Source organism: Hermetia illucens, chromosome 6, assembly GCF_905115235.1.
Source record: "Hermetia illucens chromosome 6, iHerIll2.2.curated.20191125, whole genome shotgun sequence".
Classification (NCBI taxonomy): domain Eukaryota; kingdom Metazoa; phylum Arthropoda; class Insecta; order Diptera; family Stratiomyidae; genus Hermetia; species Hermetia illucens.
The window spans coordinates 4,214,432-4,236,037 of NC_051854.1; the positions used below are offsets into that span (position 1 = coordinate 4,214,432).

The 21,606-nt window shown below is 41.8% G+C and overlaps 2 protein-coding genes across 5 annotated transcripts in view; both read left to right on the forward strand.

The window, feature by feature from the left end:
• The window catches only part of LOC119659567, an 89,513-nt gene extending 75,065 nt beyond the window's left edge, over positions 1–14,448 (forward strand). For 3 of the 4 annotated variants that reach the window (XM_038067720.1, XM_038067716.1, XM_038067718.1), the window contains exons 6-8: positions 12,715–12,846; positions 13,130–13,231; positions 13,307–14,448. In XM_038067720.1, coding sequence (XP_037923648.1) covers positions 12,715–12,846; positions 13,130–13,231; positions 13,307–13,486 — 414 coding nt within the window. In that variant the 3' untranslated portion in view covers positions 13,487–14,448. The remainder of the gene's footprint in view (positions 1–12,714; positions 12,847–13,129; positions 13,232–13,306) is intronic. The other variant, XM_038067719.1, reaches the window with a different exon arrangement.
• Positions 14,449–21,062: 6,614 nt separating this feature from the next.
• The window catches only part of LOC119659568 (ejaculatory bulb-specific protein 3-like), a 33,280-nt gene continuing 32,736 nt past the window's right edge, over positions 21,063–21,606 (forward strand). Inside the window, exon 1 of the mRNA XM_038067722.1 lies at positions 21,063–21,086. The gene's annotated coding sequence lies outside the window, so the exon portion shown is untranslated. The remainder of the gene's footprint in view (positions 21,087–21,606) is intronic.

Below are 21,606 nucleotides of genomic sequence, written 5' to 3' on the forward strand. Positions count from 1 at the left end.
ATTATTGCTATAGCGGCCGAGACCGTATTTCTCTCTTTCAGAGTTCACCTTAGCATTCAGTGATGCTTCTTAACCTGGGCCGGAATTTTTCAGTTAAACTCCTGTCAGAAACCGAGAGAGAGGTGAGCGAACCTCACGGTAACAGTCAATAACAATCCGACATCGGATTTGCGTTTGCTACCACTTGACTTTCCACAGTGAAAAAGGATATTACCCTACGAGTGAGAGGAGTACTCTCCGGAGTCCCACCATTTTACTTCACTCAGGTCCTGAATGTCCAGCTTATATCGTTGGATTTCCCGCTCAAGTTGGAGAAAGTAAGCATTTTGCGGACCCTCGATACCGTTGTCGAGGACCGTCCGCACATTTCAGAGACCGTGAGCTCAATCGCTATCCGAGGCGTCGTTGGCGTTTTGGTAACGTTTTAGTTTCGCAATTCGCAGGTTGGTAGGGTAAATATTTTTATCCCCTATAGTAGTCACCTTTTACGATAAGCAAGGAGGAATTTAGGTGTATTGTTAGGTTCCATCTCATAGGTATGTTAGTTGCAAATTTTGCCGGGTTCACCCTTCAATTTTTAGACAAGTGGGAATTCTTTGAGTCAATTCTTAAATTACTCAAAGCGCAACATCTTTTAGAATGCCATAAAATATATTATAGGCACCCTCCTAAATCGTTTTTTATTCAAAGAATTGCTGGTTAGGCAGATGCAAATTGTCTCTACGGTCAACCCTTTTTGAAGGGGCGCTCCTTGGTTGGGATTTTAATCTTGTCAAAGGGCTGTCTTGTTTTCAATTATATATTACATTCTTTCTTTCTTTTCTCCAACCTTTTTCCGATCTCAATTGCACATAGTTGGTTGAAAATAGGGTTCTATGCTGCATGCTATGTTGTTTTTTTGGTCGTATTGATTAGGACCTGTATGAGACGTTTAATTTTTGTTTGGGGAGGGAGCCCTGAATCCGCCTGACCAATTGGAAAGAAACTGCCTCTCACTTCTTTGGTCCGTGAGCTCTCTCTGTTTAGGCTGACACCCAGGTTAAAAAAATTTTTAACAGACGACTACGGTTTCATTAAGCGCAGAGGCCCTGGGAGTGGCGTGACCGAAGTGGTTAACAGATTTATTTGGCTTCTTTTTATTACTCCGCAAACACATCATGGGTGAGAATAGTATCCACAGAAAAAACCGCGAAGTATTTCTATCCAATACCTGCCGAAGCTGAAATAATTTTTGTTTGAAATTGACGGAGCATGAATCCAATATCCACTTTATGGCGAGTGGAACCAATTGCAGAGAAAGTACCTCTCACTTTTCTGGGCCGTAAGCTCCTCCTTTTGGGATTACACACAAAGCGTTTAATATCTTTTTTCGGGGAATCATTCTTCATTAGTATTCGAAATTGCTTGCTTTTGTGGTCATCTCAGTCACTGTAAATGCTCTAAATACTAGATTATAAACGTTATTCATTTTTTGTCCTCTGGGATGCCCGTATGAGATATGGGTTTTTTTCTGATGCCATTTTAATTTTATCCCCCGTTTGACCAGGCTACGTTTGCCTTTAATACAAGACAGGTCCTGCTGGTTTTCACTTTAATATCAGCTGCACCATTTTCGGTAGTTACACTTCTTTTCGGCCATTCGCTATTGAGCTCGCTTAACCATTTGAGACCATTCCTCCACAATTTGTTATTATTGAGAAGAATGGAGAGTGTTCCACGTGATGCGATATCCGTAGAATTAGACTTCCTGTTTGTCTTGTTTGTTTTAGATCAACGTCAAACTCGATCTGTCTCACTCGATTGGCTACGAAGGATACTGGACTTTGAAGCCAATTTAGGACAATTGTATACTCGCTCCAATAAAATGGTCTAAGTTGTGATCATCCGTTTGCCTGCAGGGTTTTATTCATCAAGTCCCTCAGTAAAACTGCTCGACATAGTTCAAGGCGTGCTATTAACTGTGTTTTTAAGGGGGTCTTAATTTTGTTCTCTAATCCATATGACCGGTGTTTTTAAGTATTCTACTTGGTGGTTGGATTTCATTTCTATAGTGAATTGAATATGAGTTAAGCTCCTTGGGAAGATAGTCGATTTTCACGTTGAGAAAGATCAGGAATAATTGATTTGATTGGCTGCCGCGAAAGTCTAGATACATTGAAATTATAGAAGCGGCTATCTGATTTCAAGGTCTTCTTCATATCAAACGCTGTATCAATGCATTTAAATAAGCGTTCGTCCTCTTCTTTTTTTCCTTCAGCCTTTGTCACGTTCACAAGCGGGTCGGATTGTCGTATAAAATGCCTGATCTGGATACAATCTCCAGGCTTTTAAATCCCCATCTAGCGTATCAAGCCGCCGTTGCTTTGGCCGGCCTTTCAGTCGTTTACCATGTACTTCGATGTTCAGACCAATCTTGGCAAGTGAATTCTTGTTAGCGCAAATTATGTCGCTATACCATCGAAGACACCTCTCTCGCAGTTTTTCCACGATCGGTGCAACCCTATATCGATCGCGGATAGCTTCATTTCGGATATGATCAAAAAGTGTCCCACAACTATTCAAACGCAACATCTTCGCCTCCATTCCCGCAAGACGCCGTTCATTGCATTTTATAGTCAGCCAACACTCAGAACCATAGAGCGCGACAGGACGGACGACATTGTGGTAATAGTTCGTAGTGGCTAAATATTGGAGTTTGTTTTTAAAATTGTATTGAGATACCTAGAAATCGGCCCTAAATCCTTTGCTCGTAACCTTAGATCATATGCTCCCAAAGTTGGTTATCTACTTTGGCACTTATTCATAATACTGATTGGCTTAGTATAGCGTAGTCTGAATGCCGGCACTAGGGTGAAGTGATCCTAATTGGTTGGGTGCAGAGTTTAGAATAAGGGTTCATACGCAATTGCGGTTAATTGCGCGGCCAGACGCTTTTTGATTTTAATAAGTAACCGCCCATACTTATACGCACTACATCGCAACGAAATTTCAAAATCGGGGATTCAATGGAGAGCTTCGGCCCGACCTGCGGTTAGCCGCCAACTTGACTGTCCACACCAGGCATTTGTAATGCGCGGCTAATCGCTAGTTATAGTGTACAGACATACTTCGCAGGCATGAATTTCGACACGAAGAAATTTATAGTCGATACACTCACGAAATTTTGTCCCTTGTCGTTTAATGTCTTCAGATAATTTCTGCAGTAATTCACCAAATGATGCAACACTCATTTTCACATAATTAAAAAAATGTATCCTCAGGTTTTATCAGTTCTTGAAGATTAATTGCAAATGAACCAGTTTCGTGACGAGTTTGGAGTAAAGGATGAATCCAATATTTCTTCCTTTTCTTTAGCCCTTTTAAATGATGGTATAAATAGATAGGACCAGCTAACTCAACGGCGTCAATTTCGTTTTTGAGAATATCCACTGTTCGGTAGCCTAACCGCTCTATTTACGTGGTTGGACCGCGACTGGCCGCGGCCTTAAAAAGTAATGGCTCCTCAAAGTCGAAGTTTCTGATATCATTATGGTAAAGTTTGAATTTTCGACCCTACCCCGGGAAGAAGAGAGGATGAGGAGTTTCTTTTGTAGGAATTGGGGAGTTCTAAGTCCGCATCCACTTGATGCTGGACCGGAGGATGAGGAGGATATGAGGAAGGTCCCCCATTCTAATGCCTTTGAAGAATTGTAGCAGTCCGCCCCCTCACAAAGTCATAGCACCTTCAAGAGCGGTTATTTTCATGATGGGTTGGTTTTAACTTCCAACCTCAACCCCGCAAGGGTAAGGGAACAAGCAGAAGATCCCCTCGCTCAATCTCGGTTGGAAAATCGCAGTAGGTAGCACAACTTAAACAGTTATTATGTTTAAAATGGGAGAAGGGAATTTGATATCCTTCTATATCACCAATCAATATACCAAAGGTAAAACAATGTGTTCTTTAGTAGTAAGCCTTTTGGATAAAGCGAGGATATATGCTGACAGCGTCTGCTTCATTTGTGAATCGATTGCGCATTGTTCGAAAATTGAACCGCCCTATTACGTGGTTGAACGACCATCTATCAATTCAGGAGACCATTTATGGTTTTCCTTAATATTTCTCTCTCTGCTTTGGCCTGCCGCTGATTACATCTTTCACTCTCTCAACAAGTTAAGGTCTTTCATCAAATAATTCTGGATTTCGAAAAGAAGGACTGAAAATAAACACCGAAAAAACGTATGTCGGACAGATTTTCTCGGCTTCAATGTAAAGGTAGAGGAGCTACCGCTATCAGTAATACGAAGCTCGGTACCACTCTATGCATTATTCATTTTAGATCTTGTTTTGGACAAAGTGGAAACTTTTAGATATATCATGTCTGGCATAGGAATATATCCAGAGTAATGTTGAGAAGAAACCACGAACTCTTGGCCGCGTTCGAGAGAAGAATCCTCAGAAGAATTTTTGGCATCTACATGGGGATGGATGATTCGATAGCCTATATAACGACGAAGTCTATGAGCGATACCACGACTGTCTGGTTGTTGATCAAATCAGGCTCAAAAGGATGGGGTGGGTGGGTCACCTTATCCGTATGGATGAGGGTGACTAGCCCGAAAAGTCTACAACGGCAACATCTATGGTATAATAAAAGACGAGGCAGACCCTGCCTGAAATGGAGCGATGGCGTAGGTCAAGACGCCAGGCAGCCTTTAGGGATATCGAATCGGTGGACCTCGGCCCAAAACCGGGATGTCTGGAGTTCCTAATTAAGGCAGCCTAGACCGGATACCGGGTGTTGCGCCGTCGATGAAGATGAATGAGTACTTGAGCCAAATCAGTGTGAAGGTCACCAGGGACCGGAGTGTTATCCACATTGGCTCCGTACTATATTGGTAGAGTCTAGAATTGAGTGGTCTAATATACATTACTTAGAATCCTAGGTTCAAACTGGGTTGTTGTGCAATCGATTATTATTAAACGTTAAATGTAAATAGAATTAATAAATGTACATAGTTGAAAATTTTCTAAATTTACATGCAATATCTTACGATTAGCTTAAATTTAATTATTTTTTTTAAAACCAAGCACCTCATTTGCTGGCTCACCGTTGTTTAACTGCGCTATTATTTTTGGATTGGGACGAGGCACAGTGTTGAGAAATTAGTGTATAATTTACACAATAGACAATTTCAATTACTATTTTTACTATGTTTTCAGGAAATTCGATCTGATCCAATAATAGTCCCGTTATCAACAACAGAACGACCTCCTCAGGCACTTCCCCAACAGCAAACATCTGAACCAATAGTAAATAGGCAATTTCCACTTTTTGGAATTGTACAACGTGCTTTAGTACCACATTGGGCTAGACGACCATTTTTATTTTTTGGATAGATCGGAAGGGAAGAGAAAAAAGATAAAAGATACTAATTCCTTATATTTAGCTATGAATGTGAACAGATATATGTATATACCTCCGTTGTAGTTTGTAACGACTATTTAAGTAGATATGGTAATGTAAATTTTGAGATGAGAGCGGAGTGGGGATATGTACATAGAAAGAAATTTAGGAGATCCTTTTTGAAATTTAGAATAGGTTACTCCTTGTGGGATATGCGTTCCAGATTTTTCGTCTTATTTTCCTTGAACCCAACCATCTCCCCATCCTTCCTTGATTGATTATATACAATACCTCAATGCTTTGTCCCGTGTAGGAACATAATTTATTAAAAGAAAAAAGAAACTAATTTAATATTTTCCGCTTTTATTTATATTTCATGATATGTTATTAAATTCTAAGGACTTATCACATAGTTTCGCGATTACCCATTGGAAGATGCAAGTCTAAAACGTATGGCATGTAGATTAAAGGGATTTTTAACAGCATATACTAACATGACTTCTAGAGACCTATGTCCTTATTCTTTATGATGATTGACCGCATCTACCACTAGCAAGTGGCTCTGGATTCCAATTTTCATTGGTACGCTGGTACGCATTGGCCTAGCTGTTTCAACATCAACCTCTCAATCTTGTTGTTTCACGTGAAAGTCCCTTTCGTCATCGATGTTTTCGTACATATTTGTGCTATTTCGCTGTTGTTGGCATACCGACATGAAGGTCCTGGGGGTTTAACGGGAGAACTTGCCGTGTAGGCATAACCCCACGGTCCTCTTTGGAGGCGGATTGATTCGGAGACCACGATCAAAGCCCTGCCATGAGTGGCACAGCAGTACTGGTTTAGCATTCACACCAGTAGATGCAAGGTCTATCTAACACTACTGCCGCAATTAAGGGCTACGGTAACCGAGATGTACTTGAGCTCTAGGAAGCTTTGCCCGCGGTGTAGGCATAACCACAACCACCATAAAACTCCCACAAGGAAGTCAACTGAAAATAATCAGGCCGAGAGGATATCCTCCAGGAACTCCCCTGGAGCATATGCTCTCAGAGGACGATCCCGGTTCCCATGGTACCAGATAACCTCCTGTGAAGCTTCTTGCAAGAGCCACTTCAGATCAGTCCTTGCAGACTCGGGTCTGATTGCTCTCCTCGTGTATGTAGGGAAGCGCACCGACAGCGGCATTATGTGTAATGATAGTGAAACTGAAGTACAATCTCATAAAAATTAAATGGGAAAAAATAACGACTTGAAAAAGGGATGCAATTGGCCCAAAGTATCTGTCTCATCCTCCCTTCTATTACAACATCAATTTTAACAATGGATCAAAAATAATTTAGTCACAATCCATAGAACTCTCATTAGCGTTTGAAGCAGTCTTCGAGCTTCACTGAAACTGAGGTGTACGATGTGTTCATAAAAAAACTTCTTAAAAACAACATTTCACGTTATGGAAATATAATAGTTGTTTAGAAGCCTCCGAAGTATTCTCACCTTGCACCCCCACATTTTCTCTAGATATATTCCTTCAATGCCTCGGCGACTTCCGCCGATTTCATATTCCCTCAAATTCAAAAAGGAATGCATTGGGGTCAAGTCGGAACTGTTGTTTGTCTTGGACATACAAATCCTTTGTGGACTATACTATCAGTAACTAAGAAAGCAAGTATCGTTTCCACTTTGACTTCCTCATTGTTGCCTTGTTTTTTAAGGGAAATCCCTAATACGTCATTCAGGCACGTCATCATCGGCTTCAAAAATAAAATTAAAAAATTAAAGAGAAATTAAATTCGATTTAATGACGCATTCGACTTTACAGTTGTATGACTGACTAACGGCTTTCAGTCGGGTTTTGCAAAGCTGTTGATACTGGCGCAATCACTGCCCGGAGCGAACTGATCCCTGACTGGGCAGGTTCTCAAGCTAATTACCTCTTCATCTTCTTTCCCCCAACCCATTGTGACGTACAGTAGGTCATAATATAATTACTTCCAGTATTGTCAACCAGCTTTAGCTAGACCCACGCGGCGGACACTAGGTTAACCATTCTTTAAGGAACTCAAAGAGATCCCGAGTTGCAAGATGGAAGAATTTTTTCCTTTGTGAGTGCTATGAGTTGGCTCTGAAGATCTAACCTGTGTAGCCTCTGCACCCCCTGCTCTTACTACAGTAGTTATATCTTTAGGAGTTTGTACCATCAAAACGGGGTACCATCGCACTAATTGAGCTCCTCGGAGCGGACATTGATACCTACTTACCCTAGAAACCTTGTCAGAGGTTACCGTGAATCTCGTGTCCTGGGAACCGATATAGGTCTAGTACGAGGAAGCTCTTAATAGTACACAGTTCTTCACCCCTTTCTATGACCAGTTCAATGCGGTCTAAGCGCTGATTTTTATAGATTGCATTGCGATCGGGATGGGTAATCTAAATGGCAAAGTGGCCTCTGATAACATCTTGCTTGGTCATGCGAAGTGGAAACGTGGTCTTGGGTAGCAGTGATAAGAAGTTTGTGTTTTCCGCAGCTTACGTCGCCTCGTCATTGCCATAAAGTCATTCGGGTTTCAACTGGTCAGTAACAAACATCTAATTAAAAAGGTGACATCGTAATCAACAGCAAAAGTAGAATTAGATTTGTGAATGAGCGAAATATGAGAAGTGCTAACATTCTACAGCTCTAGTTTGGGATAGAGTGACAGATACTGCGCCGTAAATCGTTTCCGAGGTATCTGCAAACGCATGTAATTGTACATTCTGTGGTACCCTGTTTACGAGCATATGTTATGGTATCTCAATCTTGCTTAACTGTTGAAGATTAGCTCGATATTTCGACCATACGAGGCACAACTCCTGAGGAAGTTCGTTTGCAGTAAATTTGGAGTTTGGAGTAATATTTTAGCCATTACTGTAACGGATCAAAAGAGCGAGTGATATCTGCTAGTATTGCACGTTTCGAAATCTGGGCACTTGATTTGGAATTCGCCTGGCTTAGGTACCCAGAAGAGCCCCAGGGATTCTATTTGGCCTTCCAATTCTTGCTCAAGATTTAATCGTAGTGCCTGGTCTGCGGTAGACATATTTGATAGCAGTGCCTTATTGTTTGCGCACCAGTCGAAAATCATGCTGATCCCAGGATTTCTTACAATTGTTGTTGTTTGTCAAGGGAAATACCTAACTACTAGTGCCAACCCATCTGGAGACAGATTTGCTGTGTATCTAGCTGACACGTTTGCACGTGATTGTTAGTTAACATGAGGGCTTTGTCATCCTTATCATCTGAACTACTTTTAAGTAATTTCTTGGTTGCGGAGACCTTCATGACCACCATCAAAGCTATAAATTTTTGCCACAATCATAACTATGCGCTTCTTCTAATTTCGTGCCCAGAGAGATAAAGAAGGGACTTTCGGTTGATTTCCATTTGAGGCTCTCCTTTCTTCATATGTTGAGACCCAGTTGGAAGAAAGCCAAACTTCCCTCCAAGGTCAAAAGGATTTTTTTCACGATATCAATCGCTGTCAACTCGAAACTTTTAGAAACGAAACCCAAACGGACATTCAAAAAGTTTTCTTACGAAGGGCTATCTTGCTTCGCCTGAAATTAATCTATATAATCTAGGCATGTTCATCGATGACAGTTTTAACAATTTTTTTTATTCAAGTATGGCACATGAGTCAGGAGTATCCTGTAAACGGCAGACTATTCGAATGGCATTTTTTCAGTAGACGATGACTATGCCGCCTCAATCTTAACAGAATACTTTGCCTGCATTTTTTCCTTCTTTCGTGGTTTTTACTCAATTTGAGCTTCAATAATTCGCAAATTTCAGGAACTGCCTTTCCCTCTTTTTTCTTGTTTTTCTTTCCTTCTTTATCCTGTTCGCCAACGAAGTTAGCTCGTCTGGATTAGTTTTGGATTAGCATATCCTTGTAGCTTTTGAGGATAAGCTCAATGTCATACCAACCATGAATATCCTTATTTTTTGTGGAATCTCTTCAGATTGAGCCAAGGAATGCCGTTCAAATAACCAAAGTAAATTTAACTCTAATTTACTATTCCAGGGTAGATCGCCCCCGCGTACTTGAGGCCGGCGATCAGACCCGATTCTGCAAGGGACTCCTCTGAAGTGGTTCTTGCCATGAAGCCTCACCGGGGGTTATCTGGTACTATGGGACCCGTGGTGATCCTGTAATAGCATCTGTTTCAGAATAATTCCTATATGATTTGCTCTAAGCTCGGTTATTTTGCGGTCGGGAGTTTCATTATGGCTGAGGTTGTGCGCATATCGCGGCCAGAGCTCCTAGGTACACAGGAATTAAGATTTTAACTTGCTCTGATTACATCTGCGTTTACTGTGGGTGGTATGAGATCTCTTTATGGGTAAGAAGTAACCTAATTTCTTTCATATTTCGCGACGAAAAAAACAAAAAGGCTCAGCAAACCTTTCTTGAATAAGGAAGATTTTTGAATTTAACTTTAACTTGTAGCAAGGGATGTTTCCATTTTTCGTTATTGTTTGAAAAAAATGTATTTAGGGAAGAAGTAAATGTCACATCTCCGCCATGTTATTGAGGTACTCTCGCGTCAACTAATCTCGATTTTTTTTTTGGGTAGGGTAGTTGAATGCGTTCATGCACAGAGTGTTAGACTCCCGGACTGGTATGCCTTCGGAGTACCAACTAAACACCTTCCCGTTATCAGAGAACTACTCTGGAATCCTTTCAGACATTTTTTTGGGCCACCCTTCTCGCTTTTTCGGCTTAGGGAGCCTTCATCAGCGGGAGGAGAGAAGGGGGAAGGGAATTGTAAGTTGAAGATAGCCTTTACCAACGGTCCCCAATGATCGAGCTCAATTTTCTTTTCAACATTCAACATACGTTTACAAGCAATCAAGTCCGTTGAATATTCTCCCTTGCGCTTGTAGATGACTTTACGTCCCTTAGGAGGAAGGGCAACGAGGATCATTTCCGATTCTGAAACAGTGCGATAGCCAAACGTATACGATACGCCTCATTGCAAAGAGCATCAGCTCATAGCTCCGCGCTGAAGAGTAGAGCGGGCTGCGTTGAACACATAAAAAGATGTTTCCTTGTCATTGGCCAATTTAAGGCCGGGACTCCAGCTGGAGTTTTGATTTATTCCGAGAAGCTCATCTTCGAGTCGAGCATGATCCGAAGCTAATGGATCGTTGGTTTTGACTCAGTCGACTCGCTGCTCGATATTGAACGTGGGTCTCGAAATTCCTTTTTTTATCGAGATGACTATTTCAGTTTTTTATCGGACGCAAAGCTGCGGGCATGAGAAATCATCTTTCATTTGCCCCGTGATTTGCATCTGCTCAATAGTGCTTCTGACGACAAGTGCCGCGACATAACTGATCAGGCGTGACTCTTCTAACATGTCGAGTCTAAACAGACTGTCGTAGGAAATGCTCAAAACGTAATAGTTATCCTCCGCTCGTCCTCTGGCTTTTCATAAAACAGGGAGTGAAAATCAGAGATCTGATCATCTTGGAGAAAAAGGTATTTCTGATATCGAACGTGACCAACAGTCGAAATAAGCTGCTGTGTGGCTCAGCTCAATGAACCGTTTCAATGACCTCCACAACAGCATTGCACGTGGACCTCCCCGTTCTAGAACCAAACTTTCTTAAGGATAACTCTCCGCAAGCAAGTACTACTTCAGTGAGTCGAATCCTGATGAGCTATTTGAGCACTTTCCCGGTCGTGCCAGCGGTCGGTATGGTTTCTTTTTCCATTGTTGATAAGCGCGACATTTTCCAGCGGAAAGGAAAAACGTCCTCCTTCAAGCAAGCGTTGAACGCGAGTACCAGTAAGTTTATACTATTGTGAAACACCAGTTTATATACTTTTGCCGGGATACCATCAGTACCGGGCGATGTCGAATCAACCTATGCCTAGTGTACAGGCTAGATTCTTTCACAGAACTTGGTTGGTGTTATATTAAGAAAGGGCTACAAAGCCATGATTGGCTAAGTCACACAGAAGAATCCATTATGCTCGGATTGATAATGATTGAAAATTAGTGTAGTTTTTTGGGAAATCCTGGAGGGACCTACAACCATTTCAAAAATTGCCGCTGTTTCATGTGGTATCCCGCGTATAGACGATAGTGGCAACCATATATTTATGATCGAGTACTGAACAGATTGCTTGCTCATCTCATAGAAATAACTCAAATTGAATCAAAGAATCATCCCTGAATGTGAGGAATTCCCAACTTAACTTCAAGCTGGTGAAACAGGTTTAGCAACGTTTGGTGTTCCTTTAAAAAAGAATTTTATTGAAGGAAACATTCCTTTAAAACTGAGAAGTGAGCTGATTCCTTGCCCATTATAATATCACCATCAACGGTGCATCAACCGGTAGCCGGTCTAGTACTTCGTTTATAAACAAGTTCAGGCTCCACTAATTCCTAAAAGCTGTCTGGTGTCCAGACCTATACCGTCGCTCCATTAGAGACAGGATCTACCATGTCTTCTTTTTCTTTCATAGATATTGTCCTTATAGACCCTCCGGGCTTGACCATCTTCATTCATACGGATTAAGAAACTCGCCCACCGCAACCTATTGGGTCCATTAAAAGATGGAACTGATTTACATGGACCATGAACAAGAGTTAAAAAGGCAATGATTCCTTTTCAAGGTTTCTGCTTATATTATAGGACGTAAAGGAGCGATGTCAGGGACAAAATTTAAGTACATCCTGGTGGGAGGTGATGGCTAAGTTGGCTGTCGATAAGCCTCTCGATATATCCGCCTCTAGTTCGAACCCTAAATCACAAATATTTGTGTTCGTCTTTGTGCTTGTCCTGCTGCTGCAGTTTTTGTTTCACAAAGGAAGGAAGGAACTTTAGCCTGAAAGCTTTAGTTTTTCCACCAAAGATGGGCTTATGAACGGGGAGGTATCATTTCCTAAAAGGATGGTTGTCTCGCCGCTCAAAACAGTCAACTGGGGGCTTGGAGTTTGAAATTAGGTAATCTTATGTTAAATAAAAAGATCACAGTATAGATCAACCAACGATCCATTTGCCGATCATCACTTTTTTTCGGGGTCTCGGTTTTCTGTAATAATTTGCAGCTTCGACTACAACAATTCGCTTCTGAAAATCAAAGCTCCTTTCTGACGGTATCAAAGGACATACTCCTGATCGTCACTAACATTCAATTTTCCCTTACTGACTTTCAAAATCTGCATACTCCTCTTTAACTACTTTAACTATGATATTATGCATAAGCTTCTGTTAGAATATTGCATTTGACAAACTGACAGGCAAGCATATTCTAAACATTTTGATAAACATCTGAAGGTAATAAATCCAGAACTAACACAACGTCCGATTCGTCAAAATGACAATGAAACACCAATTGTACAACGTGACGAGCAACCATCGTTCATTGCTACACGATTTGGTGATGATTCAGCGAGTGTTCCAGATTCGGTAATGTCTCCAGTAATAAACGAAGTGGATTGAGGAATTGGGACTGTCAGATAGAGTTTGAAATCTCTCATTTAAGGTCTAAATATTTTTAAAATTAGGACCAGTTTTGACCGTCCTTCATACGAATCTACGGAGAATCTAGGAGATGGTCAGAATTTTTTTCCCCGGAATTTGTATCTTTGTATCTATAATTTTTTGAATAAAATACCCAATTCCTGAATTCACGATTCAATTAATTTTACAACAAAATCTTGGAATTTTACAAATTTCGAATGTATTTTAGACAACACGACGACAAATACCACCACCAACCACCCAACCTCCAACTCAGTCCGGGCCAACAACCCAAAGGCCTCCACAAATGCCGTCATCGAACAATGGAATTGTTAGTAACATAAAGATAGTCGTTTCAGCATTTCGGAAATTATTCATATCAATCTAATGCATCCTCCTAATCTAGGGTAATACGGATCCAACTTATACGGCAACAGTCAGTACATTCAAAACGCGCAACCCAATCCTAAATTTAATTAATCGACTAAGTCTTAAGTTCACCAACACCGCCGAGTTCTTGGCCGGAATGATACGTGGCACAGTAAAGGTAAAATTGGGTTCCTTCAAGGTTCTCCACTACCAATAGGCAGCTTTCGGAAGCAAATTAAACCCTCTCACAACCACCGCAATACCAAAATAAAACACAATAAAACTAACTTATGCTGCATAGCCTGCAACACTCACCCACCAGCTTGACTTAATTTTGGCTTGAAACATTCTAAATTTATCCTTTTTTTACCCTCATCCTTTTTGGGTCTTTTATTCTTATTCTATTGCAGCCAAATAAGAAAAAGCTTCCACCTAAAAGTTCCACAACAAAACGTTCTCTCCCACGGGCCGCTAAACGGTCCAATTCCCACCGTAAAAAATCAACCCCTAAAAAGAATTCCCGTCCTAGAAAAACAGCTTCCAGACGACGTAACTGATGATGAGTGTTCAGAAGGCCAAGAGAAATTGGCCAATTACTTTCAACCCTTCTTTTCATTTAGAATGTAGCCAGGCAGGCAGTGTTTTTCCAATGGTATTCAAATGAATTTTTGGTTTCAATTGCAGAGGACCTGAAATTTGCCGTTTTAGGCTTATTCTTCGAAAAGATATTATCCATTAGAACGATATTTTAGGATCTGTTAGTTATTTTTAATTGCATACTGAATGCGGTGAGTGATTAGCACTTGCTTGGATAATTTTAACTTTTTTTGTTGGTTTGTAAGATGTTATTTGACATCATTTGTTAGAAGTGAAACAAGAGAGGTGCTCCCAATACTGGATGAAAAGTAAAAAGAAAAACATAAACATTGAAGAGAACAAAAAAACCCTCGGCACATCGAGGAGGTACTCAATTGACAATTATCCCTAAAGATAAGATAAAATAGACGATGGCAATTTATGCAGATATTTTCGTGATATATTCCATGTTCGTAAATACTTCAAATTTAATATGATATATTTTTATTACGAGCAATTTTTTTATACTTATTTCTTAAATAATTACATTGTTATTATTTTATATATATATATAATCTAAAATATAATATAATAAATAAAAGACTTGAGTCGTTAATAATTGTTCAAATAATTATCGTTAACCTGTTGAAAACCAGCAAATTCACACAAGAATATAACTTCATCAACGATCTAGATCGGTATCCAATCACAAGGAACATGATTACCCAAGTAGGGCTTTAAGGGGGTCATCCTGTATGTCGGATCCGAGGAATCGATTTTTTTATGGCATCAATTGTAACTATAATAGATTATAGTGTAGAATAATAATGCAATAACCGCAGTCAACAGAGATCCTGGAGATGAAGCAACAACCAATAATCTTCACAATCACCTGAAGAACGTTATCATTGATACGCCCACAAAGATACTTGGCCCCAGCCGCAAAAAAAGTCGGAACGGTTGGTTTGACGATGAATGTAAGCCAGCTACGGAACGGAAGAATGCAGCATACCAAGACTATGGACACACGTCAGCAACTTGCAACGAACCGAACTGGAGGACAGCACACCGAAGATGCGATCAAGTAGGTCACCAAGCGAAAACCTGCAATGAAAACCAAAGTTACATTCTCTTCGTGAGGGCGTCGCACACACTGCAGGTTTGGGACGGTATCCAATGCTTAGGACAGAGTTAGAAAGGGCTGGGAGACGAATAGCATGATCCGCATTTTACAAATTAACATGCGCCGGAGTGCCACCGCTCACCAGCTGCTGGCGGAGTTTGTAGCGGAGGTAAAGGCTAATCTAGTACTAATCAGCAAGCAATACCCAGCTTCATGGCATCTTGACTTATCGAGCACCGCAGCCCTCTGGGTTCAGGACGACGTTCGAGTTCGTATTCTTGCCCAAGGCCAAGGGAATGGCTTTGCCAGAATTCGGTGTTTAGGGACAACGTTTTTTAGAGTTTACCTGTCACCGAATGAGACGATACCGGACAGTGTCGGCTTGATTGTCTAGAGGACGCCGCGAAAAAAATCATCGCACCTTTACCGAGTGGCAACTCTCTGGCAAAATGAGCCAAGAGGCAGATGGACTGCGCGGCTCGTCGACAATTGAGATCCGTGGCTGAACCAAATGCACGGTGAGATAGATTACTTCCTTACTCAACTTCTAAGCGGGCATGAAGGTTTTCAGTCGTACCTGCGCAGGATTGGGAAGGCGCGATCTTCTCCTGCCTCCGGCGGAGGGACCGGATGTCAAGGGGTTCCCTGAACTAGCAACTCCTTTCCTTCCAAAGCCGGGAGAGCGGGGGGGGGGGGCGGTCAGGGCTAGCCCGAAGTAATATGTCAAAGGCTAGTTCTCTGGTGATAGGGAGGTGTTTAGTTGGTACTCCTACAGCGTATTGTGCGGGAATCCAACACGTAAACGCATCCACCCACCCTGCCCCCAGAAAACAAATCTTACCTACAGGTAAGCATTTGTCGTCGAGCTGCAAGCAGAGTCCGGGCAAACGGACTTCAGGCAAAACAATTCCTTCGAGCAAAAAGTGTTCGGACAAATCGTCTCGGGCAAAACACAAATCCCGGATTTTGCCAACGTTGAAGGGAAAGCATCGTCTGGGGCATCCGAGGCTAATGGGAAATCAAAGCAACGGCGAAGCCTCCATTTACAGCCAAGGCTATTGAAGCCGATGGATGGGACTTATATAACGATAACAATCCTTCCGGTTACGATACAGAGCGGTGTGAGCTACTTAGGAGATAACTCTTCCCAGTTGTAAGGATTGCATCGTTGCAAGGATGCACACTACGCTTTAAATAAAATATTACAGATGGACGGATATTCCCCGAAATTATAGTAATATACTATAATTAACTTAAATTGAGTAGATCCAGATATGGAGAGTATTTTGAGGCTCGAACACCGTATAGAGGCTTCATGATTTTTTTCCAGATTTTTCAGTTGGGTAATTTCTGAGAATGGGTCCATTGAACAAAATATCACTTTACGGCCCCCACACTCCATGCCTTTTCAACAAATGTCAAAATGGCTTCAAAAAGTATCAATCGAGGCCTTTCATTTGATATCCAGCATGACTATATTCGGTGAAAAAACATATACACCCTCTTTTTGGGGTGTACGTTTCTTAAACTTAACGTAGAATTACGTAACTTACTATGTACATATGTGGGCGTCCACAGTTTCCACATTCTCACCAAATTTCGTCGTCAATCGATGCATCTGTTTCTGAGAAAAGTGCATGTGATAGACAAACGGACAGATGGGTAGCGGTGGGTAACTAGCTTAATTTGTAGGCGTAGATTATTTGGAGCAACAATAGAAAATCAAGCCGGAAGAGAAACATCCGTCCGAACGTCAGATGGTTACGCGACATCCAGCGTATTTCCCACTAGCAAGGGTACGGGCGAGAAGAGGGACTAAAAGAAAGTAATGAAAACACCGGCAGAAACTACAGCACTGCAGTCAACGCCAAGAGCACTCTCTTCTAGGAACAACCCCTTCACAATTATGGATGTAAAAGCACATCATATACTGGGCACAAAGGAAACTCCGGAGCTCCGTAAAAGACTAAGAGAGTCCCTGCAGCCGAAGATGGTAAATGCATTCGAGGTTCCTCTTGGACTAAAGTGGAAAAGAAGAAAAGCTGCAGAACAGATGCGCTAATAATAACGAAAAAAAGTGAACTCACGTACGCTGATATTCTACGCAAGGTCAAAACAGACACCTCGTTGACAGAGCTAGGTAAAAGGGTGGACCACATAACGCGAATGCAGAGGGGCGATCCGAGATTAGAACGACGGACGAAATTTTCCAAGCCCTACGATTCCAACTGGGAATAAAGCCGGTGCAGGAGGCAGACATTCTACGGTTAAGGAAGGCGTACGGCGGTACAAAAACGGTGCCCATAAGTCTAACACTCCAAGCGGCCAAAAGAGGTATCACTGCCAACAAACTCCCGGATTGGTTGGGTCGTCTGCCAACTGCAAAGGCAGATAACTCTGAGAGCATGCGCGTACACGATAGGTTCGACCTGTGCCGTGAATGCGAAAAAGGCCAAATTGCAGAAGACTGCGAAGAAAGCCCCAATTGTCGGTCCTGCAGGTAAATAGGTGGCACTGACAGCGCCCACATTGCAGGCAGCAGTCGAGAAATTAACATAAGAGGACGTGTATTACTCGAAGCTCTTTCTCGCCTGAATATTGTAGTCACAAACATTGGATGCATGAACACTTTCCGAAAGAGAGAAATGGTGATAGCTGACAGATCGCGACAAAGAGGAAAATCTGATTTCCGACAGAATGGGCATATAAGAGCGATGGGATGAGTACTTTGATGTGCTACTGAACAACCAGAACATCGGCGAGTTGGAGGTCCCGCCAACTGAAGACGACGGACAAATACCGCCACCACCAAGTATAGAACAAACAGTCCGTGCAATTCATCGGATTAAAAATCATAAGTCGCCAGGAGCCGATGGAATTACAGCCGAAATGGTTAAATATGGAGGCGACCAGTTACAAGGGTATGGGACAGCGAATCAATGCCTGACGATTGGCAACGAGGCATTATCTGTCTCATACATAAAAAGAGAGATATCACACAGTGCAGCAATTATAGAGGCATCACATCCCTGAGTACCATTCCTAAGATATTCTCCTCTATTTCGCTAGGCCGGATAGTCCTTTACGCCCAGAATATCATTGGCCCATACCAAAGAGGCTTCACTCTAGGCAAATCAGCAACAGATCAGATTGTCTCTGTGTGGCTACTGATGGAATATGGACATCAATTGCCCATCTTTTCATCGACTTTAAAGCCGCCTATGAGAGCATAGCCAGGGTAAAACTACACACGGCCATGAGAGAATTCGGTATCCCGACGAAATTGACAAGACTGAGTAGGCAGACCCTGAACAATGTGCGAGGCCAGATAAAAGCAGCAGGATCACTCTCGAGACCATTCGACATCTTCAACGGTCTAAGACAAAGGCCTATCATGCCCTATTATGCGCGCTCTTTAACCTGGCTCTGGAGAAAGTGATCCGTGATGCTGGGGTAAATGCAAGGGGTACGATCCTCTTCAAGTCCATTTCAAAATGGTACATATGTTGGGGGGGTCTGGGTGCCGGAAAAATTTCCGAAATTTCGCCGAATTTTGGGAAAAACATTAAACGCTTATATCTCTGCAAATATTGAGAATTTCGCAAAAAAGATGAACTCGACAACTACAAAGGAATAACGATTTGCGCATTTTCTCATGGTTGATCCAGTCCTTCCTGCCTCGATGGCTTTCGAGACTTCTTGGGGACCTCGGTATGCTTTTCACTCGGTGTCTCCTTCGAGGTGTTTTTCCTCGGCTTTTCCCTGTGCAGATGCAAGGATATGTTGGCAAATCGATAGTTGATATGGCAACTACGATGTTTGATTACCTCCAGGGATCGGTCATCTGCCTCGATCGTGAGGAGTTTACCCTTTCCCTCCACGTTGTTTCTGAAGACTTTCTATAATCGCGTATGAAGATCCTCATTCTGAGCAATTAAGAGGTCTATAAGATCCTCCGTTTCTATTGTCTATGAATATCATCCACAGCACATGTTGACATTTCTGCCCCTTCCCAGCCTGGCAATTTCGGAATAATGTTTCTAATGCACCCTGCAGTGTCTTCCGTCGCGCAGTCCGCTAGTATAAGACCTGGTCGAAAGCGCATCCCGGCAAATGCCGAAGCCACATCTGCCTGACGACAAGGTCTCCAATGGTTTCCTGCTCCTCACTAGTGAGTATTTGCTAGGGAAACATTTTTGCAGTATGGCCAGTCGAATGCCCTTGACCGCACTAGCATAGCTTATGGCAAGCTTCCTGAGTCCTGCCTTCACCCCTGATCTGCCCGGGTTTTCTCCTCCCTTCGGTTCGGGTTTGGATTTTTTGGGAGCATTCTCTTCATCTCTGCTCCTCCCCGCTTTCTCGGCTCCGGTAGAGGTGGGTTAGATCTATCCTGAGCCTTCTTAAGAACCTCTTCTGGTTTCTGGCCTTCTTTCAGATTGGGCAGGTACCATTTAGCAGCTGCGCCATTGGGACCCGTTTCCTTCCTGACGTCTGATATATTTATCTCTGACGAGCTTTTCCTGGTCTTTGCTTTGTGAGCAGTGGCGTTTGTTGGTCCACGCAGTTAACCAATTTTAACCTTGGGTCCACTGCTTGACATTCCAACTTCTCCCTGGTTGGCTTTAATCACCTGGCTCTCAGTATTTCGGAGATGTGCCTTCGCCTGATTAACCAATTTGTGTGCGGTACGGTACGCTTTATTTATTGGTTTTCGTTTCTTCATCTTTATTGCTGATACTCATTTGATTCCTGCGAGTATGGGGGTTAGGAGGTCCGCCGTGCAATAGCCCCCTGTAGCACGGTAAGGTCTAACTTACTCACTGAGGCGACCAGGTATCAGTGAGGCTTCCTTCGAATACAGCTACTTACCCCCGACTGCAAACTATCCAATGGGCACGGTTCGCATGACACCCTGGATTGGGGGAGGTGTTTTTCGACTCCCCAGTCTAGATCTGTAGCGTTTTGTTAATAGTAGGGTCACCTCGTACAGGGTGTGGCTCTCACCACTCACTAACAGTCTTGGTAGACGAGAGGCTTGGCCCCTGAAAAGCCATGCATCGCCCTAGAGGTGAGACAGCTCATTCTCAGAGAGAGATAGGTTGGCTCAGGGGCTATGTTCCGTGTCAGTCTATCCTGCAGTGCACTGCTTGACTCCTTGTATATATTAATAATAATAATGGTTACCGCAACAACCCATATTGGATCAGGGCCTTGAAGTGTGTTGGAGCACTTTATTCAAGACCGTAACGGAGCACTGTAGGAGGCAATGTGGTCAGCATTGTGCTCGCCCGAGATTACTACCCTGATTTGACTCAGGTACTTATTCACAGCTGAGTCGACTGTACTTGACGTCAAATCACGATGCAATTCCCACCGCCACGAGTGAGATTTGAACCGCGACCTTCCTGTGCTCCAACCACGCAGCTATCCGGATATATTACATATTATCAAATACTTTTCGTCAATAAAAAGGAAACATATCTTCTAAGGCAATCTTTCATTTTAAAATTTTCTTTCAGTTCCAATGACCATAATTAAAAATTAAAAAGAAGTTACTTTAAATATATATTATTTTTTTCTTAAAATTCGCGAAATAAATCTGGTAGCATAATTTGTACATCATAGTCAAATTCGAGGCGACCCTGCTTGTGAACGGGACAAAGGCTGAAGAAAAAAAAGATAGTCAAATAAATCTATGAAAAGTTACATTGAATCCATAACGTATCAGAATTTTTAATTGTGATTGCACTTATATAAAAAATTGAAATAAATATTACAAATATTTATTGTAAATCATGGTAAAAATGTTTGCGAGTAAATAAAATATCTTAAACTGCAAAAAAAAATATTTTTAAATCTCTTCTCCCCATATTTGTTACCCTGTGCTTTGTTTGACATTACTCAACAGCACCAAGAGCCGGCACCTCCTAATGGCGTTTTGACAGTTGCAGTTCTAGTTTCAGTATGGCGGCATCGAACTCTAGAAGTTGTTCCGAGTTTAGTAGTTTTTTTTAAATCTTGTGTGAAGTGTTTTTTTTTGTAAGAATTGATTAACTCGCGAGTGATTGTTTTGTTTTCACAGCGTTATGGAGTCTTCAAATATGAGAATTTTATTGAGGTGAAATAAGTTATTTTTCTTTCTTAATTTTTTAACTTTTTCTAAGACGACAACAGCTGTTTCCAGTTTGTCATAAGAACGCTTCCGGTGTCCTTAGCGATGATCGATTGGTGTAAACTGATTAATTGATTGCCTCCTCAACGACTGATTTAGGACATTACATTTATTGTTAATTTTACCTTTGGTTTGTTCTTCGTTTTGGAATTGATATATTTATTGCGGATTTTTTTTTTGCTGCGAATTTTTATTTTCCTTTGCAAACATTTAGGGGAGGATATTAGGGCGTTATTGCCCCTCATAATATTCCGCGAATTTTTTTTATCGATCTTTTTGTCAAATTGTTACACTTTCTTCCAACTTTGGAGGTTTTACAGCGAATGCAACCATCAACACATCGATTTTTTGGAATGTAAATTTAGAAAATAGAGACTTCTGTCCGTGATTCCTTTTAGTTTGGAAAACCGTCCAAAACAAGCCATTCAGGCAAAATTTATTTTTGTTCATAATTTTCAGAGCTAGT